This window comes from Capricornis sumatraensis, chromosome 20 (assembly GCF_032405125.1).
Source record: "Capricornis sumatraensis isolate serow.1 chromosome 20, serow.2, whole genome shotgun sequence".
NCBI classification, from domain to species: Eukaryota; Metazoa; Chordata; class Mammalia; order Artiodactyla; family Bovidae; genus Capricornis; species Capricornis sumatraensis.
The window spans coordinates 59,197,884-59,213,796 of NC_091088.1; the positions used below are offsets into that span (position 1 = coordinate 59,197,884).

The 15,913-nt window shown below is 51.2% G+C and overlaps 1 protein-coding gene across 2 annotated transcripts; it reads right to left on the bottom strand.

Moving 5' to 3' along the window:
• Positions 1 to 539: 539 nt before the first annotated feature.
• Positions 540 to 12,259, bottom strand: SLC1A5 (solute carrier family 1 member 5). Of its 2 annotated transcripts, none has more exons than XM_068991821.1 (8): positions 11,090 to 12,259; positions 8,771 to 8,813; positions 8,263 to 8,314; positions 7,276 to 7,453; positions 4,286 to 4,519; positions 3,358 to 3,552; positions 3,078 to 3,212; positions 540 to 1,655 (listed from the first exon to the last, which is right to left on the bottom strand). In XM_068991821.1, exons 1-8 carry the CDS (start codon positions 11,656 to 11,658, stop codon positions 1,421 to 1,423), a joined length of 1,641 nt encoding a protein of 546 aa, XP_068847922.1. In that variant the 5' UTR covers positions 11,659 to 12,259; the 3' UTR covers positions 540 to 1,420. The 2 variants fall into 2 exon arrangements, with proteins under 2 accessions (XP_068847922.1, XP_068847921.1); XM_068991820.1 differs by having other exon boundaries at positions 544 to 1,655; positions 7,276 to 7,442; positions 8,267 to 8,314.
• Positions 12,260 to 15,913: the final 3,654 nt, after the last annotated feature.

A 15,913-nucleotide genomic window follows, 5' to 3' on the forward strand; every position in this document is an offset into this window, starting at 1 on the left:
GCTCTAGACTTTCATGGGACTTCTCAGGCGGCACTAGTGGTAAAGAACCCACCTTAGGTTCGATCCCTCAAGAAAATCCCTGGAGGGCATGGGAATCCACTCCAGTATTCTTGCCTGGAGAATCCTATGGACAGAAATGCCTGGTGGGCTGTAGTCCATAGGGTCGCACAGAGTCGGGAATGACTGAAGCAACTTAGCATGTAGACTTTCATATAAATGGAATTATAAGGCACTTACTATTTCTGGTTCCATTCACTCAAAATGTTATCTGTGAGATGCATCGCATTGACTGTATATATATATATTTTGTTTTGTTTTGTTTTTGTTTTTGCTCAGGAGCCTTCCATCAAATGATGATTGTACCCAGTAATCCAGTTGATGTTTCTAAGTTTTGGCAATTACGGAGAGCAACTCTAAACATCTGTGTACCAGTTTTTGGGTGAATAGGAACTTTCCTTTCTCTTGGGTACATTCCCAGGACTGAGACTCACAAGCTTCCTGGTTAAGTAGATATTTTAATATATGCTTTGACATTAAAACACCCCATTTTCATAGTCACCCAGTGATTTTCCAAAATGACTAGACCATTTTGCATTCCCACCAGCAGCAACACGGGCTCTATCCACTTCCACATCCCAATTGGCACTTGGTATTGTTTTTGATCACTGCCATGCCAAGTGAAGTGGTATCTCATGGGGGTTTCCAATGGTGTTTTTCGATAAGCAGATATTTCATTTCAATGAAGCCCTATTTGTATTTTCTGTTGTTTTCTGCATAGCTAGCATTTTTAGTCAAATTTTTACAAACATCTGATGAGATAGACTGGACAGTTTTATTATAAACCTCCTCAGAGTAACAGCAATGTGTTAGCAGTCTCCCTTCAGTTTCCCCAAGGAGTGTTTGCTATTGTGGAGGAGACAGAGGGCCCGGGGACAGGGTGGGATGTACCGTGGAGAGTCACAGAACACACACACACGCAGCCACAGCCACCAAAATAACCAGCAAAAGAGCCAGCAACCTGTCAGAACATCCTTGCTCTCAGAGAGCAGAACTTCCCATGATGCCCTGTGCCCTGAGACAGGAAGGCCAGGCAGGCTGCCAGGACGGGGTGTGGAGGCCACGTTCCCTCTCCATCTTCTATGGTTTCCTAGCCTTAGGTGGGGCCTGGGTAGACTTGGAAACAGTCACTCACACACACACACACACACACACACACACACACACACTCATTCACACTCAAGCAGCATACACCCCAGCAGCGAGGCCTCCCGGATCTGATGTCAGGGAGGGAAGCTGAGGCCCATGGCTCCCGAGTGTGTGGTCAGGGCCCTCCAAAAGGCCTTGTTTGTCCGTTCATCCATCCCCCGTGATTCCAATGTCCAGAGCAACCCCATGGCGCAGGGAAGGTCTCTACAGGGATTCACATGACTGATTCCTTCTCACAGGTGTCAGCATCCCCAGCAGGTCCCGGGCAGCCTTTGAGGAGAGGGTTCCCCTCCTCGCTGGGGACCGGCAGCGCGGCCAGGGGCATTTCACTCTTCACCTGGATTAGCTCCGGCACGGAGTTGCTTTTCTCTGTGCGATCCAGGTAACTCTGGAGGAGTCCCGCCCCAAAGGCGTCACCTTCCACGTTGAGGATGGTACAGGACCGGTCCCTGAAGGGGGAACAGTGACAGGGAAATGAGTGGGAGGGGAGAGGTCAGGCCCCAGCCCCACTCCCCTCCCCCTAAATCTTCATAATCCCAAGGGCCCCATCATGCAGTTCTCTGCTTTAGAACCTCAAAGATCTCCTCCATTCTCCCTGGATCCCCAGCAATCCTCCTTCCAGTAAAATACAAGATTCGTTCCTTCTGGAACCTCAAAAAATCACCCCTCCCTTTCCTGGGGGCCCCAGAAGACCCCTCAATGCCTCTTTCTCCTTCTGAAATACTACATTCTCCCTCAGGCCCCTGAACTCCCTAGAACCCTAAGGATCTTCTTCCTTCCTCTTCTTATACATTTTGTGTGGGTGTGTATGCTATTAAACAAAATTGAGATCTAATTCAGATATCATAAAATTCCTGCTTTAAAAGCATACAACTCAGTGGGTTTTAGATTTTTTTCAGAGTTAGGCAATCACCACTATTTAATTCCAGATTATTTTCATCACGGCAGAAAGAAACCCTTGTATCCATTAAGCAAGTATTTCCCATTTCCTCCCACACTGCAGCCCTAGGCAACCACTAATCTACTTTGTCTATACATCTGCTTCTTCTGAACAGTTCATATAAATGGAATCATATACAATGCGGTCCTTTGTGTCTGGTTTCTTTCACTTAGCATAATATTTTCAAGGGTCCTATGTTATGTATGTTTTTCTCACTGCTTCATTCCATTGCATTGCTGGGTGATATTCCATCGTATGGACATAGGACACTTTGCTTATCCATTTATCAACTGATCAGTATTTGGTTTGTTTCCACCTGTTTGCTATTATGAATGGTGCTGCCATGAACAGTCATGTACAAGTTTTTGTGGCCATGTTTTCAATTCTTTTGGGTTTAAACTTAGGGGTGGTATTGCTAAGATACATGGTAACTCTCTAAGTTTTGAAACTAAACTGTCTTCTAATCTTTTAGGTTCTAATGCTTCATCATGATAGCTAACAGTGATGTAGCACTTACTACTTACCGTTATAAGAAAGCTGCTTCTATTACATTATCTAATCCTTCAGGAGAAACTAATCTCATTTTACAGATGGAGAAACTGAGACACAAGGAGATTAAGTTTTTATGTGTGATAAAGTTTTTGTGTGTAATATTATGTGTAATAACCTTACACATCTTATGTCCAAGGTCATAATAGCCAGCAACAGCTGATCTGGGAACCTGACTGAAGAGTCTGCTCTATTAACTACTCTGGAACCCCAAAGATCCCTTCCTTCCCTCTGATTGGAATACTCTAGATCCTTTCCCTTTTCTTCTAGAATTCCTTCCTTCCTCTCCTCTTCTGCTCAGAGGCTATCAATGACCCTCTTGCTCATTCCCTTCCCCAGGAGTACCCCTGAGCAAACCCTGAAATCCCAAACCCACACTCACACTAGCCAGTCCACGGCCAAGATCAAGGAGATGTCGTGAACCGGCAGGTTGACCGCCTCGAGGATGATGGCCAGAGTGAGCACCGCTCCAGATGGGATGCCCGCCGCACCCACACTGGATGCTGTGGCCGTGACCCTGGGGGAGGAGAAGGGAGGTCACAAGGAGGTCCCTGGGTAGTGGGAGAAGCTGCGGGGGGGCGGCTGCTCTGCCCAGGTTTTCTCTGTTGTCAAGGGAGGGGTCAGGTGGTCGGGGGTCCCTGCCGCAGCCACCCCACACTCACAGGATGGTGATAATCTTCACGAAGTCCAAGGACCGGTGGTTGAGCTGTGCAATGAACACTGCAGCCACACACTGGAAGAGCGCGGCACCGTCCATGTTGACCGTGGCACCGATGGGCAGAATGAAGCGGCTGATGTGTCTGGCCACTCCATTCTTCTCCTCCACACACTTCATCATCAGCGGCAGCGTGGCGGAGCTGCGAGGGACCACAGATCAGAGTCAGCGTTCGCTCCCTAGGCCGGGCCAGTCGGGACCCGCCCACTGCCCAAGCCACGCCCCTGACCACCCTGGGTCAGGCCCCGCCCACAGCGCCTCCCCTGGGGCACAAGCTCGGCTCACCAGCTTAGACCCCCCTGCTTCCCACACCCCCAGCCCTCCCCAGCCCTCCATGCCTTTCTCTTCCCAGAGAGAGAAGGCACTAGGGATCCCATAGAGTGAAAACACTCCAAAATATAGAGTCCAGGACCCCCAGGGAGAGTACCGACCACTACTCGCCAAATACACATAAAGACTCATACCTAAATTCTGAGTGCTCGCTGACTCACAACCCTTCCCTCTACCTATAACAGACCTCGACTAAGCTGCTGTAGGGAGGGTTGGGTTCCGAGGGGACAGGGCCAGCAGATGGACAAACTACCCAGGAGGGGTGGAAGGAGATTTAGGGAGGTTGGATCCAGGGTCCTAGAGTCCCTCAAGGGCAGGCCTGGGGGCGGGGAGAGCTTCTTGGAAAGGGAGGAATAAATCTCCAAGACAGCAGTTTCTTAAGAAGAGGGGTTTTCCAGGACCTTATGAGAAACATACCGAAGTATGGCCTCTGTGCCCAGATCCCATGTCCCACAAACAAACTTCCAGGGCTTTTTAGACATCAGATGCCCACTCCAGATCCCCTACTCTTAAAAATCCTGTCCTGGTCCACCCCAAGGTCATACCTGGAGGAGGTCCCAAAGGCAGTGGCCAGCGGCGTCATGATTCCCCACAGGAAGCGGTAGGGGTTCTTGCGGGCGAAGAGGAAGTAGATGAGGGGCAGTATCAGGAGCCCGTGGATGGCGTGGCCCAGCAGGCAGCACAGGATGTATTTGCCGAGACTGGCAAAGAGCAGCCCCACGTCCTCCATCTCCACGATCTTGCCGGCCACCAGGAACAAGATGCCCACAGGGGCGTACCTAAGTACCCAAAAGACAGATTGCCACCTCTAATCATGTGCTCACCCAGTGCCAGGCACTGTGCTGGGCACATCTCAGCCTTCCTTAAAGTCAGGAAGTGCCCACTGCATCGTGGGCTGACGTTTGGACACCTCCCCTGTCATCTGCCACTCTCTCCCCTTGAACATGGTGCTGGTGGGATGTAAAAGAAGTCTGGATGGTTCCATCACCACCTGGAGTAGATTCACCCACCAGATCTGCACTTAACACATGACCAGGAAGGAAACACCCACCATGCATACCATTTACATTTTCTGGGGTTTGTTACAGCAGCTGACATGACTTAAACCAATATACTGTCTCTCCATGAAAAATAAGGATTGTGACTCATGTCTTAATGACAGCTCCCAGGAATGAAGCATTTATGATGTGCTGAGCCCTTGAAGAGGATGGAATCTTCACCACAACCCCAGGAGGGAGCTTTTATTTTGAGACTCTTGCAGCTATCATTGCATTAAGCAAAATCAAATCGGTCTATAAAACAGGGACCCATAATGCTACCAACTTCACAAGAACTATGGGAAGATTAAATGAGATGCCAGTTGAAATGAGTTGACAGCTTTCTGTGCCCAATAAGTGAAGTCTATAGACTTCAGCTAGGCTTCCCTGGTGGCTCAGTGGTAAAGAAGTTGCCTGCCAATGCAGGTTCGATCCCTGGGTTGGGAAGATCCCCTGGAGGGGGATATAGCAACCCACTCCAGTATTCTTGCCTGGGAAATGCCATGGGACAGAGGAGCCTGAAGGGCTATAGTTCATGGGGGGTCTCAAGACTCCGACACGACTTGGCAACTAAACCACAACTAGACTTCAGCAGGGATTTATTCTAACTCCTGGAGTGAAGATCCCAGGGGTTGCTCGTGCCTCCCTGCCAGGAGGGCTCCCATCATCACCTCGACTGTCTGATCACTATAGCTACTTGTTTTCAAACCCTTTTTCCTCTACTTTTTTTTTTTTTAAACATTTATTTGGCTGTGCTGAGAGTTAGTTGCAGCATGTGGACCTAGTTCCCTGACCAGGGACAGAACCTAGGCCTCCTGCATTGGAAGCGTGGAGTCTTAACCACTGGACCACTAGGGAGGTGCCCCCTTTCTCCTCTTTAGTAACAGAAGAAAAGCACCATTTCCCAGCCACCCGTGTACCACGGTTTGGCCAAATGCCTGAACTTTAGCCACTGGGATGTGCCCAGAAATTATACCATTACTTGACAAATACTAGCTAAGCTCATTTACTGTAGGCACGCTATGGGTCAGGCACTGACCCAAGAACTTTACACATATTAACTCACTCACGCCCAGCACTATCAATTCCATTTTCCACATGGGCAAACTGAGGCATGGCAGGATAAATAACATGTCATAGGGCACAGAGCTGGGAAGTGGCAGCACCAGGATGGGATCTAGGCTATCCAGCTGCAGAGCCTACTCTGACCCAACCACCAAGTGTTTTCTACTGGGTTTCCCAGGTGGCTTGGTGGTTAAAAAAAAAAAAAAAAAAAAACCCGCTTGCCAGTGCAGGAAACACAGATTCCATCCCTGGGTCAGGAAGATCCCCTGGAGTAGGAAATGGCAACCCACTCCAGTATTCTTGCTTGGGAAAATCCCATGGACAGAGTTGCCTGGCAGGCTCCAGGCCATGGGGTTGCAAGGAGTCCGACACGACTGAGCGACTAAACAACAAACTTTTTCTATTAGTTCCAACAGCAGCTTTGTAGATGTCAGCTACACTGGAATCAAGGTCAGGGAGGGAGATTGGGTAAAAACGCAGCAGCCCTAACCCACCTCCTGATTTCTCTTTTTTTGGCCATGCTGCATGGCATGTGGGATTCTTGTTCCCCAACCAGGGACTGAACCCTCACCAGCCTGCACTGGAAGCACAGAGTCAACCACTGGACCGCCAGGGAAGTCCCCCACCTCTTGATGTCTGACCTTCTAATCTAGGATGGGGGCTAGAATCAACGTGACACCATGTGGAGACACGGCAGAGGGAGGTGGCAAGGGTGAAGCCGAAAGCCTCAGCATGTGTTGTTTTTCCTCATTATCCGAGGCCATTTAACAGAAGCTCATACATATTAATAATAATCGTAGCTGACATTAAGTGAATGCTCAGTAAGTGCGAGATATTTACAACACTTTCTAAGTGCTTTCCTTACACCCCAGTCACTCGTTTCATCTTCATGATAACCCTATAAAGCAGGCACTATTCTCAATCATTGACCCAAAGGCAAACATTTGATGACACTGAAATCCGGAAAACTGAGATGCGTTAGCCAGGCTGTGGCCACAGCCCGGCTGTCTTTTTGTCACCTTCCAGTGCCAGGTCATGCTAGTGGTAAAGAACCTGCCTGCCAACGTAGGAAACATAAGAGACTCAGGTTCAATCCCTGGCTTGGGAAGATCCCCTGGAGGAGGGCATGGGAATCCACTCCAGTATTCTTGCCTGGAGAATCCCCATGGACAGAGGAGCCTGGTGGGCTGCAGTCCAAAGGGTTGCAAAGAGTTGGACACGACTGAAGCGACTTAGCAGTAGGCTCAAGAAGGTTCTGGGATCAGTCTTAGCTCTCATGGAATACAGCACTGTCGTCTTATAGATAAGAAAACTGAGGCACAGAGAGAGTAAGTCACTTGTCCAAAGCCACACAGCCAGGGAACAGTCAACGTGAGACTTGAGTCTAGATGATCTGGTTTGAAGGGACAGAGGTCCCCACTCCCATCACTTACCACATGATCCAGGACACCAGCACCATGGTGGCATCATTGAAGGAGTTGAAGAAGCGAATGAGCAGCTCTCCCTCGGGCCCCAGCTTCCGCAGGGCCACGCCAAAGATGATGGCAAACACCACCAGGCCCAGGATGTTCATACCCTCAACCTCGCCCCCAGTGGGCACCTTTGGGCAAGAACAGATGGGGTCAGGAGGGGCCATTCAGTCAACCTGCACAGGGACTGGGGGCCTGTCCTGAGCACTGCTGGGACCCAGCAGAGACAAGATCATTCCCCAGGCCTCTTCCTCCAATGGCTCATAGTCCAGGTCCAGGGACCACCCAGAGTGGGCAAGGGAGAACCCAAGGGAGTAGGGGAACTGAGGAAAGCAGTGCTGCCAAATTCAGAGGAGAGGGATCAGGAGGACTTCCTGGAGGAGAGGGCGAAGACTTGGAGACTGGGGTGAACAAGGTAAAGTGGGGAAGGGGTAGAAGGTTCTAGAGTGGTAACAATACGCAACAACCTAGAAATGACTCTAATTCAGGCATTCAAAGAAGAGAAAGAAGCTGGAGTAGAATGGGCTGGGCAGTGTCACAAGATGGGGCTGGGTGGGTGGATGGGCAGGGGTGGGGCTTCACAGAGCCCGATGGACTATGGCGAGGAGCCTGGGCTTTCTTCCGAGGGCGCTCAGGAGCATGAGAGGGCTTTAGGTGGAAGAGAGGAGAGGTCAGGTTCACGCTTTGGAAAGCCAGGCTGAAGGGGGGTGGGGGTGAGAATAACAACCCAGATCAGAGCATGGCTGTAAGGAGGAAGAAGGGCAAAAGGGGGATTCCAGAAAGTCAGAAAAGACGGAAATTGGGGAGGGGCTTCAGAGAATTTAAAACAGACTGCACCCCAAATGCTAGAAGACCCTGAGGGCAGACAAGACAGGGGTAAGAACAAAATGAAAAAATCCACAGCAATGGGCCAAGGTGCAGCCCCCCGCCCACCCCAACCCTTCCCACCTCTTACCTTCACCAGGCTGCCGTTGAACAATATCTCCTTATAGGAGGTAGTGTACTGCAGGAGGGGTTGGGAAGAGTCAGGATCAGTTGTCATTGGCAGTTGTCATCGAGGCTCCCCCATCCGACCCTGGCTCTGTTAATACTCAAAGCCCCCCATAGGCATCCCTTATACTGATTTTGTTCCATCCCACCATCAACCCCACTGCAGTAGGACCATTCATATCCCCAATTTCCAGAGGTGGACATTGTGAGGCTTACAGAGGTAAAGGCCCTTGCTCAGGGTCACCCAGCTAGAATTAGAACCCAGACGGGGCTCAGAACCCATATTCTCATGAGAGACGTGGATGGGTTTCATTCATAGGTCATCTGGGAGCCCTGCACTATGGCTATAAATAGGTAGACATCTGTGTTTTTCCAGGTGCCACCCCAAGTCAGGCATCCAGCGGCTGAGACTGCCTATCTCCCTCCCTGCCCACCCTCCCAACCGCTAGGGACACCCCTGAAGACTCACTGAGCGGAAGGCTGCAGACACCAGGTTGGAGGGGAAGATATTTCTGCAGAAAGAAACATGGGCAGGGTTGGGGGGGAGGGGGAGTATTAGATAAGGCAGGAGATCAGGGGGTATCAGGGTTACTGGGTTGGCTTCTTGGAGTGAAGGGAACCTTAGCGGCCCCATTTGTATCCAGACGTGGTCCCCAACCGTGCCTCAGCCAGGTTCAGCCAGGCAGAGATGGACCTGGCCCTGCACATTTTTCCAGGGTGTGGGGAGTCTGAGCTGGACTCCTGGGGCCCCAGGAGACTAGTGTTCTAGCCCCAAGGGAGTGTTGATTAACACTGAGGAATGCCAGCTTCCCATGCTGGCTGGGGCAGGGTTACAGGACCTGGGCTCCACCCCTGTAGCAGCCTCAATACCCAGGACATCTTGCATCAGCCACTTCCTCCTTCAAGCCTGAGGAAGGGCTGGCCCAGGGGGCTGCCTGGCAGGTTGCAGGGTGTGGGGAAGATCTGGGTGTGTTGGTGAGAAAGTGACAAGGATTGGCTGTGCTGTCCTGAAGGCATCTTTGTTTATACGACCACTCTTGTGTGAGGGTGTCTGAGCGTGATTAAGGGTACAGCGGCATGCATTAAACCCCATGGAGTGTGTGAGGGAGTCAGACAGCGGCCCCCTGTCTCTCAGGTTAAGACAAAAATAACAGCCAAGGCAACTATGGGCGTTGGACTAAGTGGTGTATATAAATCAACTCATTTCATCCCCCATTTGACAGGAAAGTAAACTGAGGCACTGACAGGTGAAGAAACTTGCAGGACCAGCAGAGCTGGGATTTGAGCCCTGCTGGTTGCTTTCACAGTCCCAACCACTTGGTAACCTCAGATCCTCCGTCTCACCAAAGCCATGGGTACGCAGCTGGTGGAGGGGGGGGGGGTGGCACGGGTTAGTGTCTAGAGATGTGTGACCCTGAAGGTGTATGTGAGTGTCTATGAGCTGTATTTAGGCAGTGTTTCACACGTTGCTGTGATCAGCAGCATCAGTGAGTGGCTGTTTGTGCTAAAAAGGTGGGAGTACCCAGTGTGTGTAACGGTATAAGCCCACATGTCGGTAAGATGGCACAGCCGCGTGTCTGTGTGCCTGTGTCCAGCTGTGTGTCAGCTGCTTATAAAGCTGGGTGGTTCTGAGATGTTCCAGGTCAGTTGTCGAGTGACTGGCCAAGTGCGTTACGTGGATCTGGCACAAGAGCAAAGCTTGTACACATAAAAACAGCCTTCAGGTGGCTGTGCCTGTCTGCAGGTCAGCCTGTACTCAGCCAGGCCAGCCAGGGCTGGGTCAGGACGCAGCTATCTGTCTGAGCCAGGAGGTGCCCACCCATGTTAACTTCTGGACACCCAGCCTTCCCCCAATATCAGCCTGCGTTGATGCCAAGAGGCCGGGGGGAACACTGTTCCGTGACTCATCATTTCCTTCTGCCACTTCCGGGAAGTCCCCAACCAACCTGGAGATACTGAATCAGCAGCCCTCAGAGGCAAGGCCGTGTGGACCCAGCCCGTCCGCCCTCCTTAAAAGGGAGAAGAGCTATTCTTGAGGAGCAGGGAGCAAAAGCCCAAAGGAAAAGAATTTGCCCCCTCTCTGGGCAGCTTAGTGCCAGCGGAGGGCAGCCGGGGCCAGACAGAACAGGAAATGGGATGGTAAGGCTGCACAGGTGGCCGCGTGCATGGTCCAGCACCGATGAACTAGGCGTGGAAGAGAGGCTCAGAAAAGGACCTGGCTTGTCTGCGTGACACATGGTGGGGGAACCACATGGGAAGAGGGCCTGGTTGGGGGAGGGTCCCCTCCAATCTCCTCAAGTCCTTCAGGGCCCCCTGATGCAGAGCTCCCCAAACTTTTATCCAGACAGGGGACTTAAATCTTTATCCAGAAATCTCATCCTGGGGCCCTCCAACACTCAAAGATTCCCTTCCAATATCCCCTCAGCATCCTCCCCTTTAACAGCAGAGACCCTCCTAGGCCCCCCCCCCAACACATCCTCCCCACCACCCCGGCTGCCAAGCATCACTCCTAAGACTTTCATGCCTATCACTGTCCTGTGGGGTCCCCTTTACGCACCCAAGCCCTCATATTTAGAAACCTCCAGGAGTGCGTCCTCATCCTCCTTATCCTGACCCTCCCCAGAGCCCCCCCAACTATCCCACCCCGTTTTCCTGAGGCCCTGGAGATGTCCTGGGCCCCCCACCCCAGGACCCCAAACCCCTCTTCCGTCCACGTGGCGACTCCCCTTCCCACCAGGCTGAAGCACCCCTATCCCCCACCCCTCCACCAGATAGGGCGGACTCTGACCTCACAAGATCCAGGAACGAATCGAGCACCTCCTTGGTGGGGGCCTCTTCCACCGGCCCCATGGCCCCGACCGAGGTGTTGATGGCGGCGAAGGCGGCGCCCGGCTGCAGCGCGAGCGCCAAGCCCACGCCGAGCGCCGACGCTAGCAGTGTGGTGACAAGGAAAAAGAGCAGCGCCCAGGCGCCCAGGCGGCCGAGCGCGCTCGGATCCAGGCTGGCGGCGCCGCCGACCAGGCTGCACACCACCAGCGGTAAGATGATCATCTTTAACAGGCGCAGCAGCAGCTCTCCCGGAAAGGAGAAGGCTTCTAGGCGCGCGGGGCCCAGGGCGAGGGCGCCGCCGGCTCCCGAGACCCCCAGGCCCAGTGCCACGCCGGCCACCACGGCCACCACCGTCAGCAGCACCAGCAAGTTGGCGCGAAGGCAGCGACGCACCTGATCCCTGGAACCGCAACGGCCGCCTTTTACCGAGCCTACGTCCTCTATGGGGACCAACGTCGAGACACCGTTGGCGGTGGGTTCCGCCGCCGCGTACCCTTTGGGGTCTCCCTTAGGCGGATCGGCCACCATGATGAACGCCCCTGGGGTTCCTTAGCGCCTGCAAGCTGGGAGGGCTTGGGGTTCCTTCTCAGGACGCTGACGTTCCTTAAAACTTTAACAGAGTCCGGAGGCCAGAACTTTCAAGAATTCTTTGCAGTTGTGAGTTCACAGCGCTCAAGTTCCTTGGCTCTTAGAAGCTGAATTGTTTGAGAGTCCCTTGGGTGGGCGCTGGGGTTCCTCTGTTCTCGGTCTGTGCCCGGCGCTGAAAGCTGGGAGGTGGGAGCGCTGGCGTTCTTGACCGTAGGGGTTAGGAATACGGGAGTTTCTCGAAGTGGGACCCTGGGGTCCTCGGCTCCGGAAGGGTTGAAGACGTCCGGGCGGCGGCGGTCTTCAAGAGGCTAGGTCCTGGTGGCTCAGATCCGGGACGCCTGGATCCGGGAGGCGGGAACCTGGCGATTGGCGGGGTCCTGGAAACAGGGGGCTGGGGAGTCTGAGTCTGGGGGCCAGAAGACGGAGCTCCGGGAAGAAGGGAGCCAGGTTCTTGGGTCCAAGAGGAGAGATTCGAGCCCCGGGATGCCGAAGGCGGTGGCCCGAGACCCCGGGAGTAAACAGCTGCTAGCCTATACCAAACCTCCCGAGAGCGCCGCGTGGCTCTGAGTGGCTTTGGCGGAAGCTGGCGGGACTAAGAATCCCGGGGCGAGGCCTGAGAGAGCCGGGGACGAGAGCGCCGCTGGCGATTGGCTCTCGCGCTTATAGGGCGGGACTTAGGGCGGGGTGGGCCCAAGGCACCCCGAGGGAAGGCGAAGTAACAGAGTTTGTATTCAGCGGCAGGGGCAGGGTCTGGGTGGGGCGTGGGGGGTCCGCAGGGGCTGGGCGTTGGAAGGAGGTTTGTTTTTCCTCCTAGAAAGGCTAGGATTGGGGGCTTTAAACCACAGAAGTCCCTGGAGCCAAATCATCTAGAAAGTGCCAGGTAATCCGCGGGGGGCTTATCGTGTAAATCTGTTTAGCTCCTGCCGCCCTAAATTCCGGTTTTTTTTTCCTCGTTGCCAATTCCTCGATGTCGAAGTAAAATACAGATCCCTCACTTGATTGGTTAAGATTTAAATAAAATGGAGTGATTGAATGATGTCAATAATTTTCAGAATAAAGGTTCTCAGTTCAGAGCCCCACACGTGTCGATTAATGGCAGAATCGATGCGTTTGAACGGTGGTGCTGGAGAAGACTCTTGGGAGTCCCTAGGACTGCAAGGAGATCCAACCAGTCCATCTTAAAGGAGACCAGTCCTGGGTGTTCATTGGAGGGACTGATGCTGAAGCTGAAATTCCAATATTTTGGCCACCTCAGGCGAAGAGTCGACTCATTAGAAAAGACCTTGATGCTGGGAGGGATTGGGGGCAGGAGGAGAAGGGGACGACAGAGAATGAGATGGCTGGATGGCGTCACAGACTCGATGCGCATGAGTTTGGGTGAATTCCGGAAGTTGATAATGGACAGGGAGGCCTGGCGTGCTGGGATTCATGGGGTCGCAAAGAGTCGGACACGACTGAGCGACTGAACTGAACTGAAGATTGTAATCCACTTCCCCCAGGTACGTAATTTGCAATTATCTATTTTAAATGGTAATTCAGTTTAATCTAAGGCTTTTGCTTTCACCAAATATTTTCCTCTTTTTATTATGAACATTTTCAAGATACAAAAAAGTTTAGAGGATTTTACAGTGAACATCCAAATAGCCCAGACCTAGAGTCTAGAGTTATTTCACCATACTTCTATATACAATTTCTATACATTTATCTATCTCTAGCCATCTACCCATTCACCTTCTTTGGATACATGTCAAAGTAAGTTGCAAATATCAGCGCCCTTTCCAAACAATTAAGGATGCATTTATTAATCACAGTTCGATATTTGTACGCAATCCTCTTTATTTATTTATTTTTTATTTTGGGGCCATGCTGACTGGCTTGTGGGATCTTAGTTCCCTGACTAGGGCTTGAACCCACATTTTGGGCAATGAAAGTGCTGAATCATAACCACTAGACCACCAGTGAATTCCCTGTACACAGTCCTTTTTCACAAAATGCACAAACCATTAGTGACGCCTGCTGGTTTTTGACAAATGCATATGCCTGATTTCACCGGAATCTCCAAAACTGCTTGGTGAGGTTGGGTCCACTAATATACCCATTCTCCAGATGGGCAAAACTGGGCCTTATGGCCAGAGGAAGTCACTCACCTTGAAGCCACACCTGAAGGGAGCTGGGAGTTGCAAGCCTGCCTCTCAAGACCCTACCCTTAAAGGGAATCAGTTGTGATCTCCTATTTCTCCTGGCCATGTTGAAATCCAACTTCTTTCCCACCTGGACTGTTCTCTGATAACGTATCAGGTGTTCACACTTGTAAAGACTATTGATAGTGATCATCTCAGAGGCTTCCTTCTGAAGCAACTGTGGGGCCTTGGGCAAGTCACCACCTCTATAAGCCTGTTTTCACTTATAAGTCTGTAAAATGGGGAGAATAATAGTAGCTCAGACCTCCTCGGGTACTGAAGCTCAAATGAGACCCTAGATGCGAAGTATTTAGATGGAGTACAGGTTAACCCCTAATAAAGTTAACTATGACTACTCTTATTGTTGTCACTATCTTTCTAAAATATTTGTTGTTGCTGTTCAGCCACTCACTCATGTCCAACTCTTTGCAACCTCATGGACTGCAGCATGCCAGGCTTCCCTGCCCTTCACTATCTCCTGTAGTTGGCTCAAACTCATGTCCATTGGGTCGGTGATGCCATCACTCCCTTCTTCTGTCCTCAATCTTTCCCAGCATCAGGGTCTTTTCCAATCAGTCGGCTCTTTGCATCAGACAGCCAGAGTATTGGGGCTTCAGCTTCAGTATCAGTCCTTCCAGTGAATATTCAGGGTTGATTTCCTTTAGGGTTGACCACTTTGATTTCCGTGTTGTCCAAGGGACTTTCAGGAGTCTTCTCCAGGACCACAGTTTGAAAGCATCAATTCTTTGGCTCTCAGCCTTCTTTATGGTCCAACTCTCACATCTATACATGACTACTGGAAAAACCATAACTTTGACTGTTTGCCGTCACTTTGTTGGCAAAGTAATGTCTCTGCTTTTCAATACACTGTCTACATTTGTCATAGCTTTTCTTCCCAGAAGCAATAAATAAATAAATATTATTATTGTATTAAAATATTTTAATATTTATGTCATTTATTTGGCTGCACCAGGTCTTAGTTGTGGCATATGGGATCTTTGATCTTCCTTGTGGCGTGTGGGATCCTAGTTCCCTGAATTGATTTGAACCTGGGTCCCTTGCATTGAGAATGCAGAGTCTTAGCCAGTGGACCACCAAGGAAGACCCTATTGTTGTTATTGTCATTATTATTGAAGAACATGGCCTTGGGAGTCCCCAACCAGCTCCAGATGGTGTTGGCCCCTGGTGGTGAATTATTCCTCCTGGTCACTTGGTCTCAGCCAGCCCTAGCCCTCGACCTGCCTGGACAGGAACTTTGAGAGCTTATGATGACATCTGGCAGGAACTGAAGGGGCCAAACCGAGCAGAGAATTTGCCCACCTCCCAGGCACAAGTGGCCATTATAGACCTCCTTCCTGGGTCTCTTGGATGCTCTCCCTCCCAAATTCTCCCAGATTCCACGCCTCCTACTTCAGAAGGCCCCCGTTTCTCACCCCACCCTCCGAGTCTAAAGTTGTATTCATACGACACCACTTTAAACTCCTGCATGCTTGGCACTCTGCTAGACACAGAGAGTGGGCCCTAAAGCCACACAGACTGGTTTGAATCCTGGCTCCACCACTTATCAGCTAAGCATCAGTTTCCGCATTTGTCCTAGAGTCACTGTGAGTGTAAATTTGATGCCGTACACAGAGACCCCTGATGCAAAACACAAGGGAACAATTCCTCAGCACTCTGTTCATTCTACAAATACTCTCGGGCCATTACTAGGGGCCAAGTGCCGTTCAAGGGGCTGGGGATTTCACAGTAAGGAAAAAAATTAAAAATAAAGCCCAGGAAATATATTCATTATCTTCTTGGGGGGAGGGGCGGGTCATGCCATGTGGCTTGCAAGATCTTAGTTCCCCAACCAGAGGTTGAATCCGGGCCCTGGCAGTGAAACATGAGTCCTAACCATTGGACAACCAGGGAATTCCCTCAATATCTTACAATAACCTCTAATAGAAAAGAACACTATATATATATATACACATCTGAATCATATACACATATATCTGAATCACTGTTACAGATCA

What these genes read in the sequence shown, in the direction of transcription:
- SLC1A5 (XM_068991821.1), bottom strand. Translation starts at nt 11,658, where the DNA reads ATGGTGGCCGATCCGCCTAAGGGAGACCCCAAAGGGTACGCGGCGGCG. An exon ending in TGTCTGCAGCCTTCCGCTCA is followed by an intron (nt 8,315 to 8,770) that starts GTGAGTCTTCAG and finishes CCCCTCCTGCAG; the next exon opens with TACACTACCTCCTATAAGGA. An exon ending in GCCTTTGGGACCTCCTCCAG is followed by an intron (nt 3,553 to 4,285) that starts GTATGACCTTGG and finishes GGTCCCTCGCAG; the next exon opens with CTCCGCCACGCTGCCGCTGA.